This window comes from Vigna angularis, chromosome 1, assembly GCF_016808095.1.
Source record: "Vigna angularis cultivar LongXiaoDou No.4 chromosome 1, ASM1680809v1, whole genome shotgun sequence".
NCBI classification, from domain to species: Eukaryota; Viridiplantae; Streptophyta; class Magnoliopsida; order Fabales; family Fabaceae; genus Vigna; species Vigna angularis.
The window spans coordinates 1,039,351-1,056,145 of record NC_068970.1 but is presented as its reverse complement, the minus strand read 5'-3'; the positions used below and the strand labels follow the sequence as shown (position 1 = coordinate 1,056,145).

At 30.9% G+C, this 16,795-nt stretch overlaps 2 protein-coding genes across 3 annotated transcripts; one reads left to right on the top strand and one right to left on the bottom strand.

Moving 5' to 3' along the window:
• The first annotated feature begins 6,512 nt into the window (after positions 1-6,512).
• Positions 6,513-15,487, top strand: LOC108324924 (SNF1-related protein kinase regulatory subunit beta-2). Of its 2 annotated transcripts, XM_052871897.1 has the most exons (5): positions 6,513-6,802; positions 7,068-7,246; positions 7,331-7,493; positions 9,454-9,775; positions 14,863-15,487. In XM_052871897.1, the coding sequence occupies exons 1-4, from the start codon at positions 6,689-6,691 to the stop codon at positions 9,772-9,774; spliced, it is 777 nt and encodes a 258-aa protein (XP_052727857.1). In that variant the 5' UTR covers positions 6,513-6,688; the 3' UTR covers position 9,775; positions 14,863-15,487. The 2 variants fall into 2 exon arrangements, with proteins under 2 accessions (XP_052727857.1, XP_017413368.1); XM_017557879.2 differs by lacking the exon at positions 14,863-15,487 and having other exon boundaries at positions 9,454-9,971.
• LOC108319699 (oligopeptide transporter 3) lies at positions 11,088-15,292 on the bottom strand. The gene is made up of 6 exons (XM_017550925.2): positions 14,792-15,292; positions 14,281-14,378; positions 13,059-13,628; positions 12,545-12,800; positions 12,262-12,444; positions 11,088-12,153 (listed from the first exon to the last, which is right to left on the bottom strand). Exons 1-6 carry the CDS (start codon positions 15,290-15,292, stop codon positions 11,536-11,538), a joined length of 2,226 nt encoding a protein of 741 aa, XP_017406414.1. The 3' UTR covers positions 11,088-11,535.
• Positions 15,488-16,795: the final 1,308 nt, after the last annotated feature.

The following is a 16,795-nucleotide window of genomic DNA, read 5'->3' as shown; positions in this document are numbered from 1 at the left end:
ATAACTATCGTTTGTCTATTTCGAAAACCAGTTCACCTTAGCAACTCATTTCTCTCTGAGGAAAAATATCAAATACATTAGCTACTCTCGTATTAAATGATTAGATTTATTCATTTATTCCTATTCTATTCTTGTAAGCTTTTGATTTAGTGTTTATGAAAGTTAGCTCCAAAAGTTTAAATTACAATAAAACCTTATTCGAATAAGTTTTTATACAATTGTTTATGGGGAAGAAAACTGAAAAGTGAAATGGTTTTTTACTGTAAAATAAAATTCGAATATACATAAATTAAAATAAGTTATTTTCAGAGAAGTTATATGGTTTTAACTTCTTAAAAAAAATAGTTTTAATGTGTACATACATATAGATGTCATTTGAGTCTCTGGCCCATGAATTGATCCTGACCCCTTCTAAAATCAAGTCCCAATTTTCTAGCCCACTTAATAGGAGGTTTTTGAAAAGCCCCAACCCCTAAAACCCCACATAAAGTGGGTTGGGGTAGGGTTAGGATAAGACTAGTCCCCAAACTAAATTAATTCACTTTTAATGTTTTTTTAGTTATTTCTTTTATTTACTTTACAAGTTCAATAATTTTCAAAATTTACATGATATTTAAGATCTTTTTAATTAAATATAAACGTATAAATATTGATTTTATAAAAAATTATTTAAAATTATTTTTTAATTATAAGTATATTTTAAATATATAATTTTATTATTTTTGAAATTTAAAAAAGAAAATTTTTATTATTATTTTTATTTAAAAGAAAATAAAAAAAATTTCAAAAAATAAATTATAAAAGTAACACAGTTGAAAATTTGATTTTTTAATAATCGAATTCTGATATCTATATAAATATTTGAAATATTAATTATGGATAGATTTTAAATTCAAATCTACTGATTGGATGAATTTTTAATATCGGTGTAAAAATTTTATTTTTTATAGTTTGTCATATAAAATTCTTTTGTTGAATGTTTTGTATAGATATATATACAATAAAAAATTAAACCACAAACTTTATAAAGTTTAAAATTAATTTCACATAATAAAAGAACTAACTTTTTAGTGAAAATCCTGGTTAGGCAAAATTGTTATAAATATCATATATGTTAGTATACAAGATCTAGATGTAATCCTAGTGGTTATAAAATCAGATTTTTTTTTCTAACCTTTTAGATTAAATTAATATTTTAAAATTAGACTTATCTTTATCCAACAAATATCGTTTTTATTGAATTATTTATCATAATTGAGCCGATTGTAATAAAAAATAATTAAATAATAGATACAATATTTTTAAATAAATATAATGTTATAATTTATAATACTAAAATTAAAATTATTATTGTATTTAATTATTAACATATAAAATAAATAAAAATTATAATAATTATAATAATAAATAAATTACATCAATGTCTCTTAATAAGAAACTAATAAAAAAGACAAATGAATATAATATAAAATATATGAAAAAGACATAAAAATATATAAATTGATGTAAATGACTAAATTATACGTTTCATAAATTTTTTTTTAAAGAATTATATAACTTTAAAAATAATAAATATTAATTTTATTAAATTTGAAAAATTAAAAAAGTTAAAAAATTATTAAGTCAAAATTTTAACATGTTCACACCAATTAAAAATAATGTAATTTTGATCACAAATCTTAATCGAATGATATTAATTTAAACTAGTGACAAAATAGATTACCATCTATAAATAAATTCGTTAGTCCATCAAAATTTTATAAATTAAATTAATTTTTTTAACTTTTAAACCTATTTTATGTGGATATCTCTGAACCGTCAAATTAAGAAACCAAAATTAAGATGAAAAAATTATCAAAACAAAATTTGGAAATTAAGGAATAATTGTATAAAAGCATTATTATTAAACTAATTAATATAGAAACAATTATGAAGTAGAAAATTAATTTTATTGGTAAAAAAATATAATTACACATGAATCAATTATGGTTATAAGTTATTACTAACAAAGATAAAATGAAAGCTAGATAAAAAATATACATAATTTGTGATTACTTGTATGATGATATTATGTTTCTGGACATTAAATTTTGTAAACAGGAAAGCCCATGGGCTGGCCCTGGCCTATAGGGCTTTAGGGGTTTTTAGCCCTGTGAGCTTTTTTAATAAAGTGTTTTTTTGGCTCTATGGGATTTTTTGGCCCCAACCCACATGGACTAGGGCCAAATCTTATTAAAGGGGCTCATTTGACAGCTCTATACATACACTAAGTTAAATTAATGAAGAATACTCGTTTATAAAGAATCTAGGGTTTTAAAAGATGAAGTTTATAATACATGAAAAATGAAATTTTCAACCTATTATTTGTAATGTTTTTTAAAAACATTTTCATTCCCCATTTAATTTAAACTTTATTATTTAAATTTAAATAAACTGGTTTTACAAACTTTATTTATTATCTTGTATCTTAATTATAACGTACGATATTTTTTCTAACGTTTTCATAAATTTATCTACAATTTTATTGTTTTTTATAAGGAATTTGAATTTTTACTAGTTTTTCTGTGTTATATGTTTACTGTCTTCAGAATAAATTGATGTATATGTTTTAAGAAAAAAATTCACTGGAGAGACATAATACCAATGAGATATGAGACCAACCATATAAGGGATTGACACTACTCTTTACCCAAAACCTTAAGGCAATTGATTAATGAATCTTCCACCTTTATATAGTGCTCTACTTTCTCATTTTTATCCAATGTGGAACTTAGACTCACACTTGGATTCCCAACAATCTCCCCCTCAAGGGTGAGTCTTTTCCACATTGGTACACTCTCCCTCCAGCGGAAGCATTCCCAACCACGAGTCCCCTTCGTACCGTCGTTCACCTTAACGGGACACACTTACTTGAGGAAGACTTTCGATACAGGAACCATTATACTCGTTTGAGTCGGTCACCAATACGAACCATCGGCTCTAATACCACTATTGGGTCTAACAAGGAGGAGGTTTACCGGAAAGACACAAACACCAATGAGACCTGAGCCCAACCATATAAAGGATTGACACCACTCTCTACCCAAAGTTTTAAGGTTTTGGGTAAAGAGTAGTGTCGATTCCTTATATATTTAGGTTCATATCTTATTGGTGTTTGTGTCTTGTGCGTGAAACTCCTCCTCGATAGTCCCAACAAAATCATGTGTCAAAAACTTCGAAATATAATATAGAAACGAAAAAAAAGTCAACAAAAAAATAATAAATATTTTTCGTACTTTTTGTTTGGGAGGATATATAATAGAAAAATAAGGTACACTTTTAATATTATTTTTTGCATTTCAAACAATATTCTAAAGTAGCGTGTTTCGTTACCTTGAGTCACTTGATTTTCATTTTTTTATTAACAATTAGATAATATTTTAAAGGGTTAAGTATGTTTTTAGTCCCTAAACTATTGGCCGTTTCTGGTTTTCGTCCCTCTTTCAAAGTAAGGTACGATTTGGTCCTCAATCTTTAAAAAACGTTCGTTTTAGTCCTCAAAATTTTGTTTTTAGTCATCGTTTTAGTCCTCAAAACGTTCGTTTTTTCGACTAAAACGAACGTTTTTTAAAGATTGAGGACCAAATCGTACCTTACTTTGAAAGAGGGACGAAAACCAGAAACGGCCAATAGTTTAGGGACTAAAAACATATTTAACCCTATTTTAAAAGAGGTGAAGTATTATATATATATATATATATATATATATATATATATGTCTTTTTTTTATGAAATTTTGGGTTTTTGAATTTGTTTTTCTTAACGTATTTAAGTTTTTTAGTTGGTATTTTTTAATGAAAGTTCACTGGCACTTAAATACTACAACAATATATTTCTTATATTTTGGCAATAACTCCTCTATTATTTTGATATAAACATAGAAAACAAAAAAAATGTATTTATAATTAAGATTAGTTAACACTTTGAGTTGGATATAATTTCGAGTTTAAATCATATGACTCAAAGTAAAATAAAGTGAATATGACTCTCATCACAAAAATGTATTTATATTTTTAATTGAATTTTTTTATGTAATTAAAATATCATACGAGAACTAAAGTTTTAAGTTATTATTTGTTTCTAATTTAGTATTGTATTTGAAAAATAAAGAAAAACGAATGAGTTCTTCGTTTGATATTTTATGTTGGTTAAAAAATGTTTTCTATGCAAATTTTGAAGCTAAGATACAAGTATAAAATTTAATACTTTTTATGTCGATTTTAGAACAGACATAGAAAATCACACATTTTATATTGATTAAGGCAATATTTTTGTATATTAGTGTAGTGTAATCTAATTTTTCCTTAAAATACTTTAAATTTTCTTTTTATCTTAAACAATAATTTATTTAATAAAACTATATAATATATATATATATATATATACATGTTTATTTTATTCTATAAAAATGACACAATTAATAGTATTGATACTATTTATCTTAGGTTATTACACATACAATTTTTCTATCTTAGGAAAAATTAAACATAGTGTATAAACTAATAATACTCACTGATAAAATTTATTACCACAAACTTTTCCTCCATTATTATGTATTCAATAGTCTCAAATCTTCACCGTTGTCAAATGAGCCTAACTCTAGTTATCAAATCTTCACCGTTGTCACTTGTCAAACCACATTTACAATCCAATATCTTCAAAATACATCACTTTTTTACAATTCCAAAATCTCATACCCAAAAGCATAAAATAAATGACTAAAACATAAAACTCAATCCCCATTTTTATTTTTGTTTTTTCTTCAAGTTATAAAAATTAAAAGCCTTTTTGTTTTCCTTGAAATACTTGTGTATATTTTGTTCATTATCATCAAAATTAAATAAATATTAGAGAGAGATAAATTAATAAATTATCCAAAAAACTAGTTGTCTTTGTTTAAGTCTTGTCTTCCAACTAATAATAATTTTCGAGTTATATAGGAGTAAAAATGAATGAGCGTGACATTAAACTTCAAATATAGTAATTTTATCATAATTCTCAATTAATTTTATTAAGGATAGTGATGAATATTCATAACTTTAGATGGATAATTTGAATGTTTAAACCTCATCAACCAACCCATCTATTATATAATACACTTTTAGGTTTAGTTGACTATTTGTAATGTTTTATAAAATAAAGATCGATAAATTGCCTACATTGAAAACTATGAAAAGGTAAAATTTTCAAAACTAAAAACAACTTTTATTTTCTGGGTACCCATTGATTCAACCTGCTGTTAATTTGATTGATTCAATTTGGATTTGACAAGAAAACTACACAGATTTAATTCAAACTATTTTAATCAGATTGAGTAACAGGTTGGATGAAACCTTACCCTACTCAAAAACAAATATAAATATAATTTTAACCAAATACTTTATTTTTTAAGCTTCACAATTATTATAATATAAAATATTACTATTGTTTAATTTATTAAATTTCGGTCAACTTGCCTATGATTAAATATTTACTTATAACGTACGAAGATTAACAGTAAGCCTGAGACTGGGCATTTGATAATCTTTAGTATACAAGCATTGATATATTAATACGGAGTCTTAACATTATTGTCATATTGCTTTTATTTTTAAATAGTTTTATTTATTTATTTAAAGTTCATCAGTAAGTAAAATTGATCAAACAATCAATGATTTACATTTTTCCTTAAAGTAACTCTCACAATCAGGGTTTTTAATCAATGTCATTAATTAATTATAGAATTAAAAAGCTTAATGCATGTATCACAAAGAAATAATGTCAAAATGGACTAGAACATGTATGTTAATCTAATCTACCAATTTATATTAAGTTGAGTTTGAATAAAATGTAATATTTTTATACGAGTTAATTTTTAATCTGATTCATTTAAAATTTGGTCATCACAGATTAACTCATCAATCCGTTTAATTTAATTTAATTATTTATTATTTTATGTTTCAATATTGTTAATTAATATTTTTTTATTTGTATTGTAAATAGAATAAAGAAGATTATTTCAAGAAAATAAAATATTATAGACTTATTTCAATAATCTTATAAATGGATAAGTGACGTAAAATTGATAAATATTATAAACTTATTTGTTTACATTTTGTCTTTTAAAATACATTTGAAGTATATGATATTTTCTTTTTTATTTCGAATTGTCTTTGAAGTTTAACATTAACCTATATTAATTTATAATGAGTCACATATTTAAATTTTTTTAGTTAATTAATAAATGAATTGGTTGAATTGACTTACTAAGTAATCAATCTTGAATCGGATGAACCCAAATTATCCCTTTTAATAATAATTTAAAGGTTTTAAAAATTCACAAAACAATATATTTTACAGTTCTATTAAAAATTCAGTTTTTAAATTTCTTACCCGGTCCATGTGACTGCAATTTTATACTTTTTTAAGGATCTTCTGGAAATTTTGGTTTTTAAGAATGTCATGCATAGTTTTTTGTTTATAAAGGTGGTTAAGTAACAAGGATCTTAAAGAAAAGAAAGAAATGAGGCGGTGGTGATGCTGTTGCAGGGTGTTGCTCCGCCCTCCAAACTCGTCGGAGAATTTTCTTCTTCTTCTTCTTCTTCTTTTTCTTCTTCTTGAAGTTTGCATCTTTTTCCCTTTCATTGGCCATTCTTCCTCTGAGTTGAGAATGGGTAATGTGAACGTGCGTGGTTCTGAAGAAGAAGCAGAAGAAGCTTCTGCTGATGGGAACGCCATGCCTCACTCTCCTCCCACCATCTCTCCCTTCGTATTCACTCCTCAGGTACTTCCACTCTCTCAATAATATCTTAAATTAGCAGTAATCCTTTTCATTCAATTTCTCTCGTCTTTCATGCAACTTGTTGTTGCTTCTCTTCTGCTTCTAATTTTCATGTGTTGTGGTGCTTCCTCTTTACTAAGATCGATTCTCAATTTCGTTCTCTTGTTAATGGATTCGATGTGGCCCTTTTCCTACCTCTTTTGTATACTGCTCTTCCGTGGACTCTCTGTTTTCATCAATTCTCCAGAATTCCCTTTCCCTTGTGTAGCTTCCTGAGGCCCCGCTACAAACACCTGAGGAGATACATGTCCCCAGTTATTCCTCGGTGGAGATAACTTCAGGGTATGAAGATATGTTCAGTGAACTGGGAATTCCAACTATGATTACTTGGAGTTATGGTGGAAAGGAAGTTTCTGCGGAGGGATCGTGGGATAATTGGAAAACAAGGTTTAAAAACTTTATCATCTTCTTTACTTGTCTTAAATGGCTTCTTTTCTTGTTTCTTGGATTCTCATATTCTTTGTTCTTTAGAATGCCCCTGCAGAGATCAGGGAAAGACTTTGCAATAATGAAGGTATTGCCATCTGGGGTTTACCAGTACAGATTTATTGTGGATGGATTGAGGAGGTATACTCCAGACTCGCCTTGGGCCCGTGATGATGCCGGGGATGCTTACAACATCTTGGACTTACAGGTACTATTTCATATATATTGACATATTTTACACTCAAACAAAATTGAAATTTTAAGGTCAATCTATGTCGTTTTGAGATAATAATTATGCTTATGTTCAGGAACATTAATTTAACAGTATGAACTCGTGCAAAATTATAAATCCAGTGAGATTGAATTGTAAAGGGCAAGCCTTGTTAGTTTCAGTAACTTGAATGCACTTTTCTCTTCTTTGATAGTGTGAAACATTTGTTCATTTTCTCTTTTCCTTGGAGCTAGTGCCCCGGTTTTGGTCTACATATAACCCTACGATTGTGTTCTCCCTGGAGGTTTTTATTTTCTTCCTTTTCACACTCTTCGATTGCACGTTCCTTAACTTCTTGCAAGAATTTTGTTTCGGATGAATATGATCCAAAACTCATTTCAGGGATATGTTTTTTCAATGTCTAATCATAACTGTTGTCCCGGGTGAATATATTCATTGAGTTGTGAAGGGAAATTAGCAGGGCTTTTGAGATGATAACTTAGTGTTTTTTATTCCTTTTCGATGGAAGCACTTCTTGATGGTGCTTCTCCATACTAATAGATTGGATTCTTGTTACTCTGTGTCTGATGTTGCACAGAGGGCACAAAGCTTTGAATCCCCTTTTCTAGCAAAACACGGACTACCGGAGTCGTCAGTTTTTAAATACTTTTGGATAAGTACTAAGCCAAATTTTGTAAAGCTTTAGATTCAGCATGCCTTTTTATTTTTTATTAACACATAATGATAATTTTATTGACACGGAATCCACTTGAAATGGGCTTCTGATCAATCTTGGTTCAAGTGAAGTGCAGTAGAGAGTGATTGAGTCGCAGTCTTCGGGGTAGTAACATAAAAGAGCTTTAGAAGAAGGGGTATAGGGTAATGAAAGAAAACTAAATACTGATTTTTTTGTCATTCTCCTGCCAGAATAAAAGTCAAATTGGTTAATGATCTAATAATAACGAATATGCCTGTTAATCAAAATAGTTAATGGCGAAAACTTGAGGCTGGAAAGCACACTTCTTAGTATAGAAAGACTTTAAAATTGGAAGAAGAAATAGTGAAATATTTAACCATTTTCACTTTATTAACAATGTAAACTACTTAAACATAACGTTCATTGTAAATATTCAAGATTTTGATGATCAATTTACAATGCCCTGCGCTACTTGCTGGTAAGAGTCCCTAGTCTGCCAAGGGAGTACTAGTTATTCTCTCAACTTTTTGACTATTTTAGCACCCCACCACCACCTCCAAAAACACAAAAAATATTTGTGTAGTTAGGACAGCTATTATGATAGTCGGTTAGTTTATGGTAATTAGTTAGAAGGACTTCATGAGATAACTAGGAGGATATCGGGAAACTTGGGATATAGAACTGTTATCATTTGTAAACTGAGCATTGGCTTTGTTATGGTCTGCATAAAAAGGGAAACTCCGGAAGGGGAGATTTTCTCCTTTGTTCATTTCAATTCAATCAACGAATTTTTTTTTTTCTATCCCTTTTTTTGGCTTCTAGCAATTGAAATTAGATTAGATGGGTGGTATTTCAGAGTCTCTTCTTTATTATTATTATACAAAAAACTGCACCTGAGGGGTCAAGCCGCATAGACCCCTTCTACTTATAGCCTCTTGGTACTTTTGTTTCACTTGTTAACTAGGTATAAATGTGGCAATCTTCTTTGTTTATAGCATAGCGGACCTTGATGTGCATGAATTGATTTTTGGGATGGTTGTTGTAGAATAGTTTTCCATATCTAGTGTTTTGATATTTCATTTTTGCATAGCTACTTATTTTGAAATTCTCTCATGGGACTGAATTAACACATGAACAGTAGCCAGTAATTAATCTTGTAGCATATCTTTTATAAGTAAAATTGAGTGTTTGCATCCTTTTACTGCTAGAAGCCATTGGTAACTAAATTGAGAATAACAAAGTTATGTAATGTATGTGTAGGATTATGTTCCTGAAGATATTGGAAGCATTTCCAGTTTTGAGCCTCCTCAATCACCAGAGTCGAGCTATGATAACTTACAGCTTAGTTCCGAAGATTATGCTAAGGAGCCACCGTTGGTTCCCCCATTCTTGCAAATGACACTGCTCAATGTGTCTGGAACAAATATGGAAATCCAACCTCCTTTGTCAAGACCTCAACATGGAGTTCTGAATCATCTTTACACGCAGAAAGGAAAGAGCAGTCCTGCAGTTGTTGGTCTTGGTACAACTCATCGGTTTCTAGCCAAATATGTCACTGTGGTGCTGTACAAGTCGTTGTAAGGTAAACCATATACATAATTCATATGGAACACACTTTTAGCGCTTTCTATTAGTTCATAGAGAGTTTTTGTATCGGAATAGTTACAAGAGAGAAATGAAAAGCAACATAAGGATCGCCACAAGTAAGTCAAGATTGTATTATATATAATGCAATTACTTGATGGTCAATCATCAAACAATTTAGTTTCAACTCTTAATTATTTGGTGGTGCTGTTCTCTAGGAATTTTGGTTGAGTGATTAAGAGGATAAAAATAATTTTTAAGAGGTTCTTATCACACATTCATTTTCCGTTCCCCAATTTTATTTTCTAGTTTTGCGGACTCTGATGGTTGAATTTGGTGCTCTATTATTCCGTGTGTGATAATTTTTTAAGGGTATTTGCGATTCGTTTCCTTCTCTTTTGGTCAGATGATTCGTTTACTTTGAACTGATCTCTGGTGGTATAACTGGGCTTCTTTTTTCTCAATATCTTGCTGGACATAGAGTTTTTTGTATTTTATTATGGTTCTTTAATATGTTGGCCACGCAGATTTACACGTGCATGTTTGCCTATAATGTCATGTTTTTATGGATAACGTTTATTGAAAGCTTAAATACGAATAAAACAGGATGCTCGCTACTTACTTTTCAATCTGAGAATTACTGGAAAGCTGTTTTGAAATTTGCTTGTTTGTGCTTGATATTTCATATTTTTGGAAAATAGTTTGCCACTGGAGATTGTAAAAATTGAATGAAGCCCATGGAAACATCAAATGTGATTTCCAGATATGGATCCTCTTCTCTTCTAGAGAGATGGATGAACACGTTTTCTGCTATTTAAGATGCAAGTTATTCTAATATCCAAACCTTTTTGTTTCAATTTTTTTATTTGGGAGTTGAGATATTACTAAGGACCGGCAAAGTTGAATGTTAATGGTCAAATCAAGTGGAATTAATTTAGCCCTTTCAAGTTTGTCTCTTATCTAAAGAATTTTCCTCCGATATCTAACAGAAAGAGGGGAAAAATCAGGTTTTTCATTTCTATATTATAATAAGCTGTATTTAAGTTTTATATTTCACTTCTTAATAGCTATTCAAGTTTTAGAGAATTTAAGGACTTACAGATTCAAATGAATCAGGCCTGAAATTTTATACTTTGTAATAATTTTATGATCTTTAGAAGAAATGTGTTAGTGGGACTGCATACTGTGCTGTTTCCTTTTTATTTTTTAGTAGCAAGGTGTTGCTGTTCTAAAACTAAAAACCTGGTTAAGAGGTGATTTTTTGGTGGGGCTTGGGAATGGAATAAGGGAAAGAAACAAGGCTAGCTAACTAGTATAAAAGAGGGAACAAAATATCTCCAACAATGGAATGAGTTACAACACTACGATGGCATCTTAATTGATGAGATTACAAGCATCTTGTTTTCTCTTTGGAATTGGATTCCACGCCACTACTAAGCACGTCTCTCTTTCTTCTAAGGCCACAAATTTGCAACGCCATGTATAATGGTTCTGAAGTGCTGAAAGATGAGTGCAGGCGAATTTTTTCAAGCCTTCAAAAAGCATTAGAAGTCATACTTCGTTCCATTACCAAAAAAGCCTCATCTATTATGAGACATATAACTAACAACAGTGACAAGCATGTACAGGATTTTGCTAAGCAATTGGTTATTACTTCCGCTTTCACCCTATATAGGTTATAGCTGTACTAAAAGCCTAGCTTTGTCCCCACCCCAAACAAACATAAAAGAAAAAAGCTAAGCTCATTGTTGTTGTTCTCTATTTGAATACCGGACACCCATCAACCACAATTCCAGGTGCAGTTGGGCAAGTGGCCAAGGGACAATGGTCCAATTCACTTCCCCACCATTTGAGCATATGGCCAGAATTTTGCAGTGCAAAGAATATTAGAACACCCATAAAAGCTGTGCCTGCATCTAGTGCTGCAGATAGTACATAGTTGTACTTCTGCCACCAACGTTTGTTGAAGCGGAACACGAAGTAATTGAAGATCATTCCAGTCAATAGCCAACTTGCAATATTAGCAGGAGTTGCCGGTGGCATTCCAGCAAAGCCATAGCTTATGACAGGTATGTTTATGAGTGGTATCCATTTCTTGTCAGGGTAGATTTTGCTCAACACCCAAATAGGAACGGGCAACACTGCTCCAATCAAGAATAACCACACAAGGTTCCTGTATAACCCACCGGGTCCAAAGAGCCGCTTTGGTCCAATCAGACCCCATATAACAGATGCATCAAAGGTCACTCTGTATTTGGGGCATGTCCATGGACTGTCATGGTGAAGTTTATCATCCAGGCATATCTCCTTAATGCTATCCAACATCCACCAAGCCACTGCAAGGTTCACTACTCCAGCAACAAGAGTTCCCACAAGCTGTTTCGAGGTTATAGGCCAAAAATGAATTAAGCAACTAGAGAATAAGAAAAAGAAATAATTCTAGCATGAAAGGAATTGGATTAGGAGATTTGAAGGTGCACATACCTGAGCGGTATACATGCATCGTGGAGGAATTTTCATGTAATGGCCTAGTTTGAGATCTGACAAGAAAGAGAGAGCATGGACGGTGCTGATTCTCCCGTAAATCTTGAAGAGCAAATTTGCAATTGGTTTTCCTGGAAGGATATACCCAATAAAGAACTGTGCTATAATGTCATATCCAGGTTGCTGCCACATGATTCAGAAAACAAACTAATGTTAAATCTCTATTGCTTCCAACTTTGCATCAAAATAATAGTGGATGGGACAGGAATATTGGAGATAGTACCTGGTTGGTAGTTGCTTGAATGACACCAATTGGGAGGGTTACAACAAAAGCCAAACCAAAAGCAAGGAGCATACCCCACCATGGAAGTTGCACATCAGTTTTCCACACAAAGGCCATTAGCATGGATAGTGCCATGCTCCCAAACAATATACTGAGGAACCACCATTCAGGTACTCGCTTATAAGCTTGCATGAGTCTACCATGGACATCCAATTTCGCACCACTCATGGCGGATTTACTCTGTCTCCAAATATCTCTGAGAAAAAGAAACTATTTCAGTCTCAAACTATTCTACATATGTTACTTTAAATAAAGAATACATGGATGAAAATTTAGAAGGATTGATAGTATTCAGAGCCTTCTGATCCTTTTCCATATCTAACATGTAGAGATATTAGCACATCATTCACTCATATATACAATTACCACTCAAAAGTGATTTAAAAGTGATCTCATATAAAGTGACTTCAGGCAATCAAGTTATAAATAAATTCATGTTAAAAGCGTAACCTACCTGCCATAAAAGAGTGCCACGTGAGTGAGAGTAGCAGTAAATCTTGCAAAACCCGATCCAATTGATAATGCAAACAGAGGACTAAGGTATAACTTGCCGTATTTGTTGTATGCATCAATGTTAAGATCATACTCCGGGGTTAAGATCTTGGTAGTGTCATATTTATGTCCAGTATTCGTGAACAATTGGTTAGAAAATATAGGAAACTTACGGGCATCAAAAGTGTTGAACTTCCAGTAACACACAGGCACAACGATATATATGAACATGATAAATCCGACTCCCACATTAACAATGGAAGACCATGGTGAAACAAGGGGGCTCCCATGGTAAGCTGAAATCCCTGCCCAATCAATTGTGAAGGCACCAATCCCAAGTCCATGATAACCTGATCCAACTTGCTGTGCAGTGATGCTATTTGGCCATGCCCAGCAAACCCACGAGAAGAAGGTTAAGATCGAGAACAGATAGCCAGGGAGTGCATAATACAAGAAGCTTGCACCCATGGCAATGAGGAAAAACTGCATCCTAGTAAAACCTTTTGATTTCTGCTCCTTTTCATGGAGTGCCCTGTAGCATAAGGTTATTGATGTAATCAAAGTAGCATTAGAGGATATAATAACGACTAAATAGAAGAATCTTTAATAAAAAAAATGGTTTTGCTGTTGCGTAAGCTCTTTTGGAGAAGATACTCAATAATTGGCTATAGGTCAATTCTACAGTAATCAATGCAACATTGACAACAACCTAGTGTTAATATATATTCTACTTTACCTTTTCAATTTCAATGTCATGCTCACTTGCAAAAGGAATATTGCAACAATTTTGGTATTTTGGTTGTGCGCACTCCTTCGTTCCAATTACAGGCTAAGAATTACTAGTCGTTTATTCAATCAAATTACAAGTAATCAATTAGTCAACGACAGACTTGATTCGATTTATCTTTACTGATATAACTCAGTATAAATTCTTATGCAGCAAGACCACCACCTTTGTGTTTTATAGAATAAGAATATAAGTAAAATTCTGCATCTGTTTTGCCTTCATTTGGTTGGACTGAACTTTTTAGTCAAATAGTATGTGTAAACAAACCGTTAAATAGTTCATTGGAAAGTTCCAGTAGTTAGTTTAGCATAGCACTTAGCACCAGAAAAAATGAAACATCACAAGTAATTAAACAGTTTAATAAAACGTAACATTTAAGAAAAGAAGAAGAACGAACCTAAAGAGTGACACTTGAGCAAGGTTTGCAGGCCACCACATTTCAACGGGATCAACCAGATACCTTCTCAGAATCCCAGCCCATCCATACCCCAACATCTGCAACTCAATCATTCAAAATAATAGTAAGTTTAAAAGCAAATTTCAACAAGCAGATTGAACAGAATATATGCTCCAAAGAAAAGAAAAACATATAAGAAGAAACAGATTTTAATATTAAAAAGACAGCATACCAATGAAAGAAATCTTCAATCCTTACAGATCTCAAAGACAGACTTCATTTAATCTTTTAATAAATACACATTCAGACTGAATTATTTATGTCCCATCCACCCATCACCCACAAATCTCTTTACGAAGAGAAGAGAAAAATAATAATTATCTTTAAAAGTTCCCTTAAGAAATAAATAAAAAATATTACCAAACCACACACACTTTCTAAAAGTTCCACCCTTTTACTCAAAAGAATGAATGAAAAGCAAAGATACAAAATTTGAAAGAGGTAAGCGAACCTGAGTAGTTAAGACGATGAAGAGGGCGCACAGAAAGCTCAAACTCTGTTTATAATAAGCTTTCATGACAGTAATGGCGCCAATGGAGTAAGCATCACCCCCTCCAAAGGACACCCCACAGTTTGCGAAGATGGTGATGATGACATGCTCCTTCATGTTGAAGGGTCCAGGGTTTAAAGTGAAGCGCCACCCCAGAAAGCTGTACTCTTTGGAGGGAAGCGTGGACGCCATGAACCTTCCTATGGGAAGAACGGCGATTTGCATTAGAATGGCAGAGATGGTGAGTGGCTGAGTCCTGAAAGTAAAGAACGTGTTCAGGAAGATTAGGAGCACGCATGATGCCAATCCCAGAAACCATGCCCGGAAAGTCATCACCGGAACTGATGGGTCGTCGGTTTCGGGCACCACCAGAGCCACCTCCTCCACTGGACAGCGCTCCGGCGGAGAATCTCCGTTTTCGGCCTTTTCAGAGTCCGCCGTTGTGGTCTTGGACGCCGCCATTGAGTGAAGGTATGAAGGAGATGGGAGATGGATAAACTGTAAGAAAAAACAGAGTGTTTTGTTATCTGAGAGTGAGAGTTGCTCTGTTTGACAAAATGTCACTCTAGGTACTCCTTATAAAGGAGTGTGAGATTTTATGTGATATTCCCAAAGTGCCCCCATTGTAATGCTGTAATTTTATGTTATTTTTCATAACAACCTGTTTTTATAATTAAGGAACTGTATATTTTTCCAAACTATTAATAGTTAATATTTTTTTAAATAATTTTATCGGTAATTAATACTTTCTTAAACCACCATAATTAATTTTACCATACACGAAAAATAATTCTTTAACGTTTAAAAATAACTATTTCATAATCTCGTGTTAAAAGTAATATGATAATTTTAACAAAATTAATCGTAAAAAATGTATATCTAGTATTAGGTGTAGATTTACTTGATATAAATGAATAATTGCTAACTATATAATTAAGGTAATTTTTCTTTTTATTTGTTCATACATAGATAGTTATGCTAATATTTGACAGCTAAAATAACAAAAAATAAATAAATTTTAAATAAAACAAGTAATTTAATTTTGTGAAGACATGATTAAAAAAAAGTTGGGCAGGTAGTTACTCTAGATTGTTTTTACGTTTCCATTTCAATAAAAGAACTTTTTGATATTTTAATTTCAAATTTTATTGGCATATCATAATATTTTAATAAAGAATCTTATAATACTCATATTTTTTTCGTTTATAAATTCACCAGCTCCTGAATTTCCACCGTTTCTGTATATTTGCATTTCCCGAGAAGACTGATTGACCTCTGCAGAATTCTTTGCCATGCAAAACTGACATCTATTATTATTTATTTTAGTCAAACAGAGAAAAAAACTTTCACAAATTTCGCATTTTAAATTGAAGAGTGGCTTGAAAAAAAATTACATTACTGATTTATTAAAACATTTCTGAAATAATCCTAAGATATTACAAAAATAAAACGTATTTTAATGCATATTTGATGGCGCCGATAGTGGATGAAACATTAAGATAGATTTTAACAATACTATATTAAGTGGATTTTAAATTTAAGTTAATTTTATAAAATTGATTTATAAAATAAGATTTGTACTTATTTTATATTATAAATTAGTTTTATTTTTAGTTGATGTGGTATTTTTAACACTTTTTTTAAATTGAGTTATACACATTTTGAAGGTGAGGCTATTGAATAATTTGATAGTATCATCAACTTGTAAGATAATGTGTTATATCCGTTTATATAATATAAATTAGTTTTATTTATAATCGATGTAAAATTTTTAATCTATCTATATTTCTTTTTATCGAAGTATATACATTAAGAAGTGAAATTTAAATTTAATTAAACTTAATAAAATCATTTTGTAATATTAAATTTGCATTCACTTATATATTAAAAATTAATTTTATTTCTAGTTTAGGTTAAACTTTCAATAATAAAACTATGTCTTAACTTTTGAAAAGGTATTTTTAA

What these genes read in the sequence shown, in the direction of transcription:
- LOC108324924 (XM_052871897.1), top strand. Translation starts at nt 6,689, where the DNA reads ATGGGTAATGTGAACGTGCGTGGTTCTGAAGAAGAAGCAGAAGAAGCT. An exon ending in CCTTCGTATTCACTCCTCAG is followed by an intron (nt 6,803 to 7,067) that starts GTACTTCCACTC and finishes TCCCTTGTGTAG; the next exon opens with CTTCCTGAGGCCCCGCTACA. An exon ending in TGGGATAATTGGAAAACAAG is followed by an intron (nt 7,247 to 7,330) that starts GTTTAAAAACTT and finishes TTTGTTCTTTAG; the next exon opens with AATGCCCCTGCAGAGATCAG.
- LOC108319699 (XM_017550925.2), bottom strand. Translation starts at nt 15,292, where the DNA reads ATGGCGGCGTCCAAGACCACAACGGCGGACTCTGAAAAGGCCGAAAAC. An exon ending in TCATCGTCTTAACTACTCAG is followed by an intron (nt 14,379 to 14,791) that starts GTTCGCTTACCT and finishes ATTGAGTTGCAG; the next exon opens with ATGTTGGGGTATGGATGGGC. An exon ending in GATGCATGTATACCGCTCAG is followed by an intron (nt 12,154 to 12,261) that starts GTATGTGCACCT and finishes ACCTCGAAACAG; the next exon opens with CTTGTGGGAACTCTTGTTGC.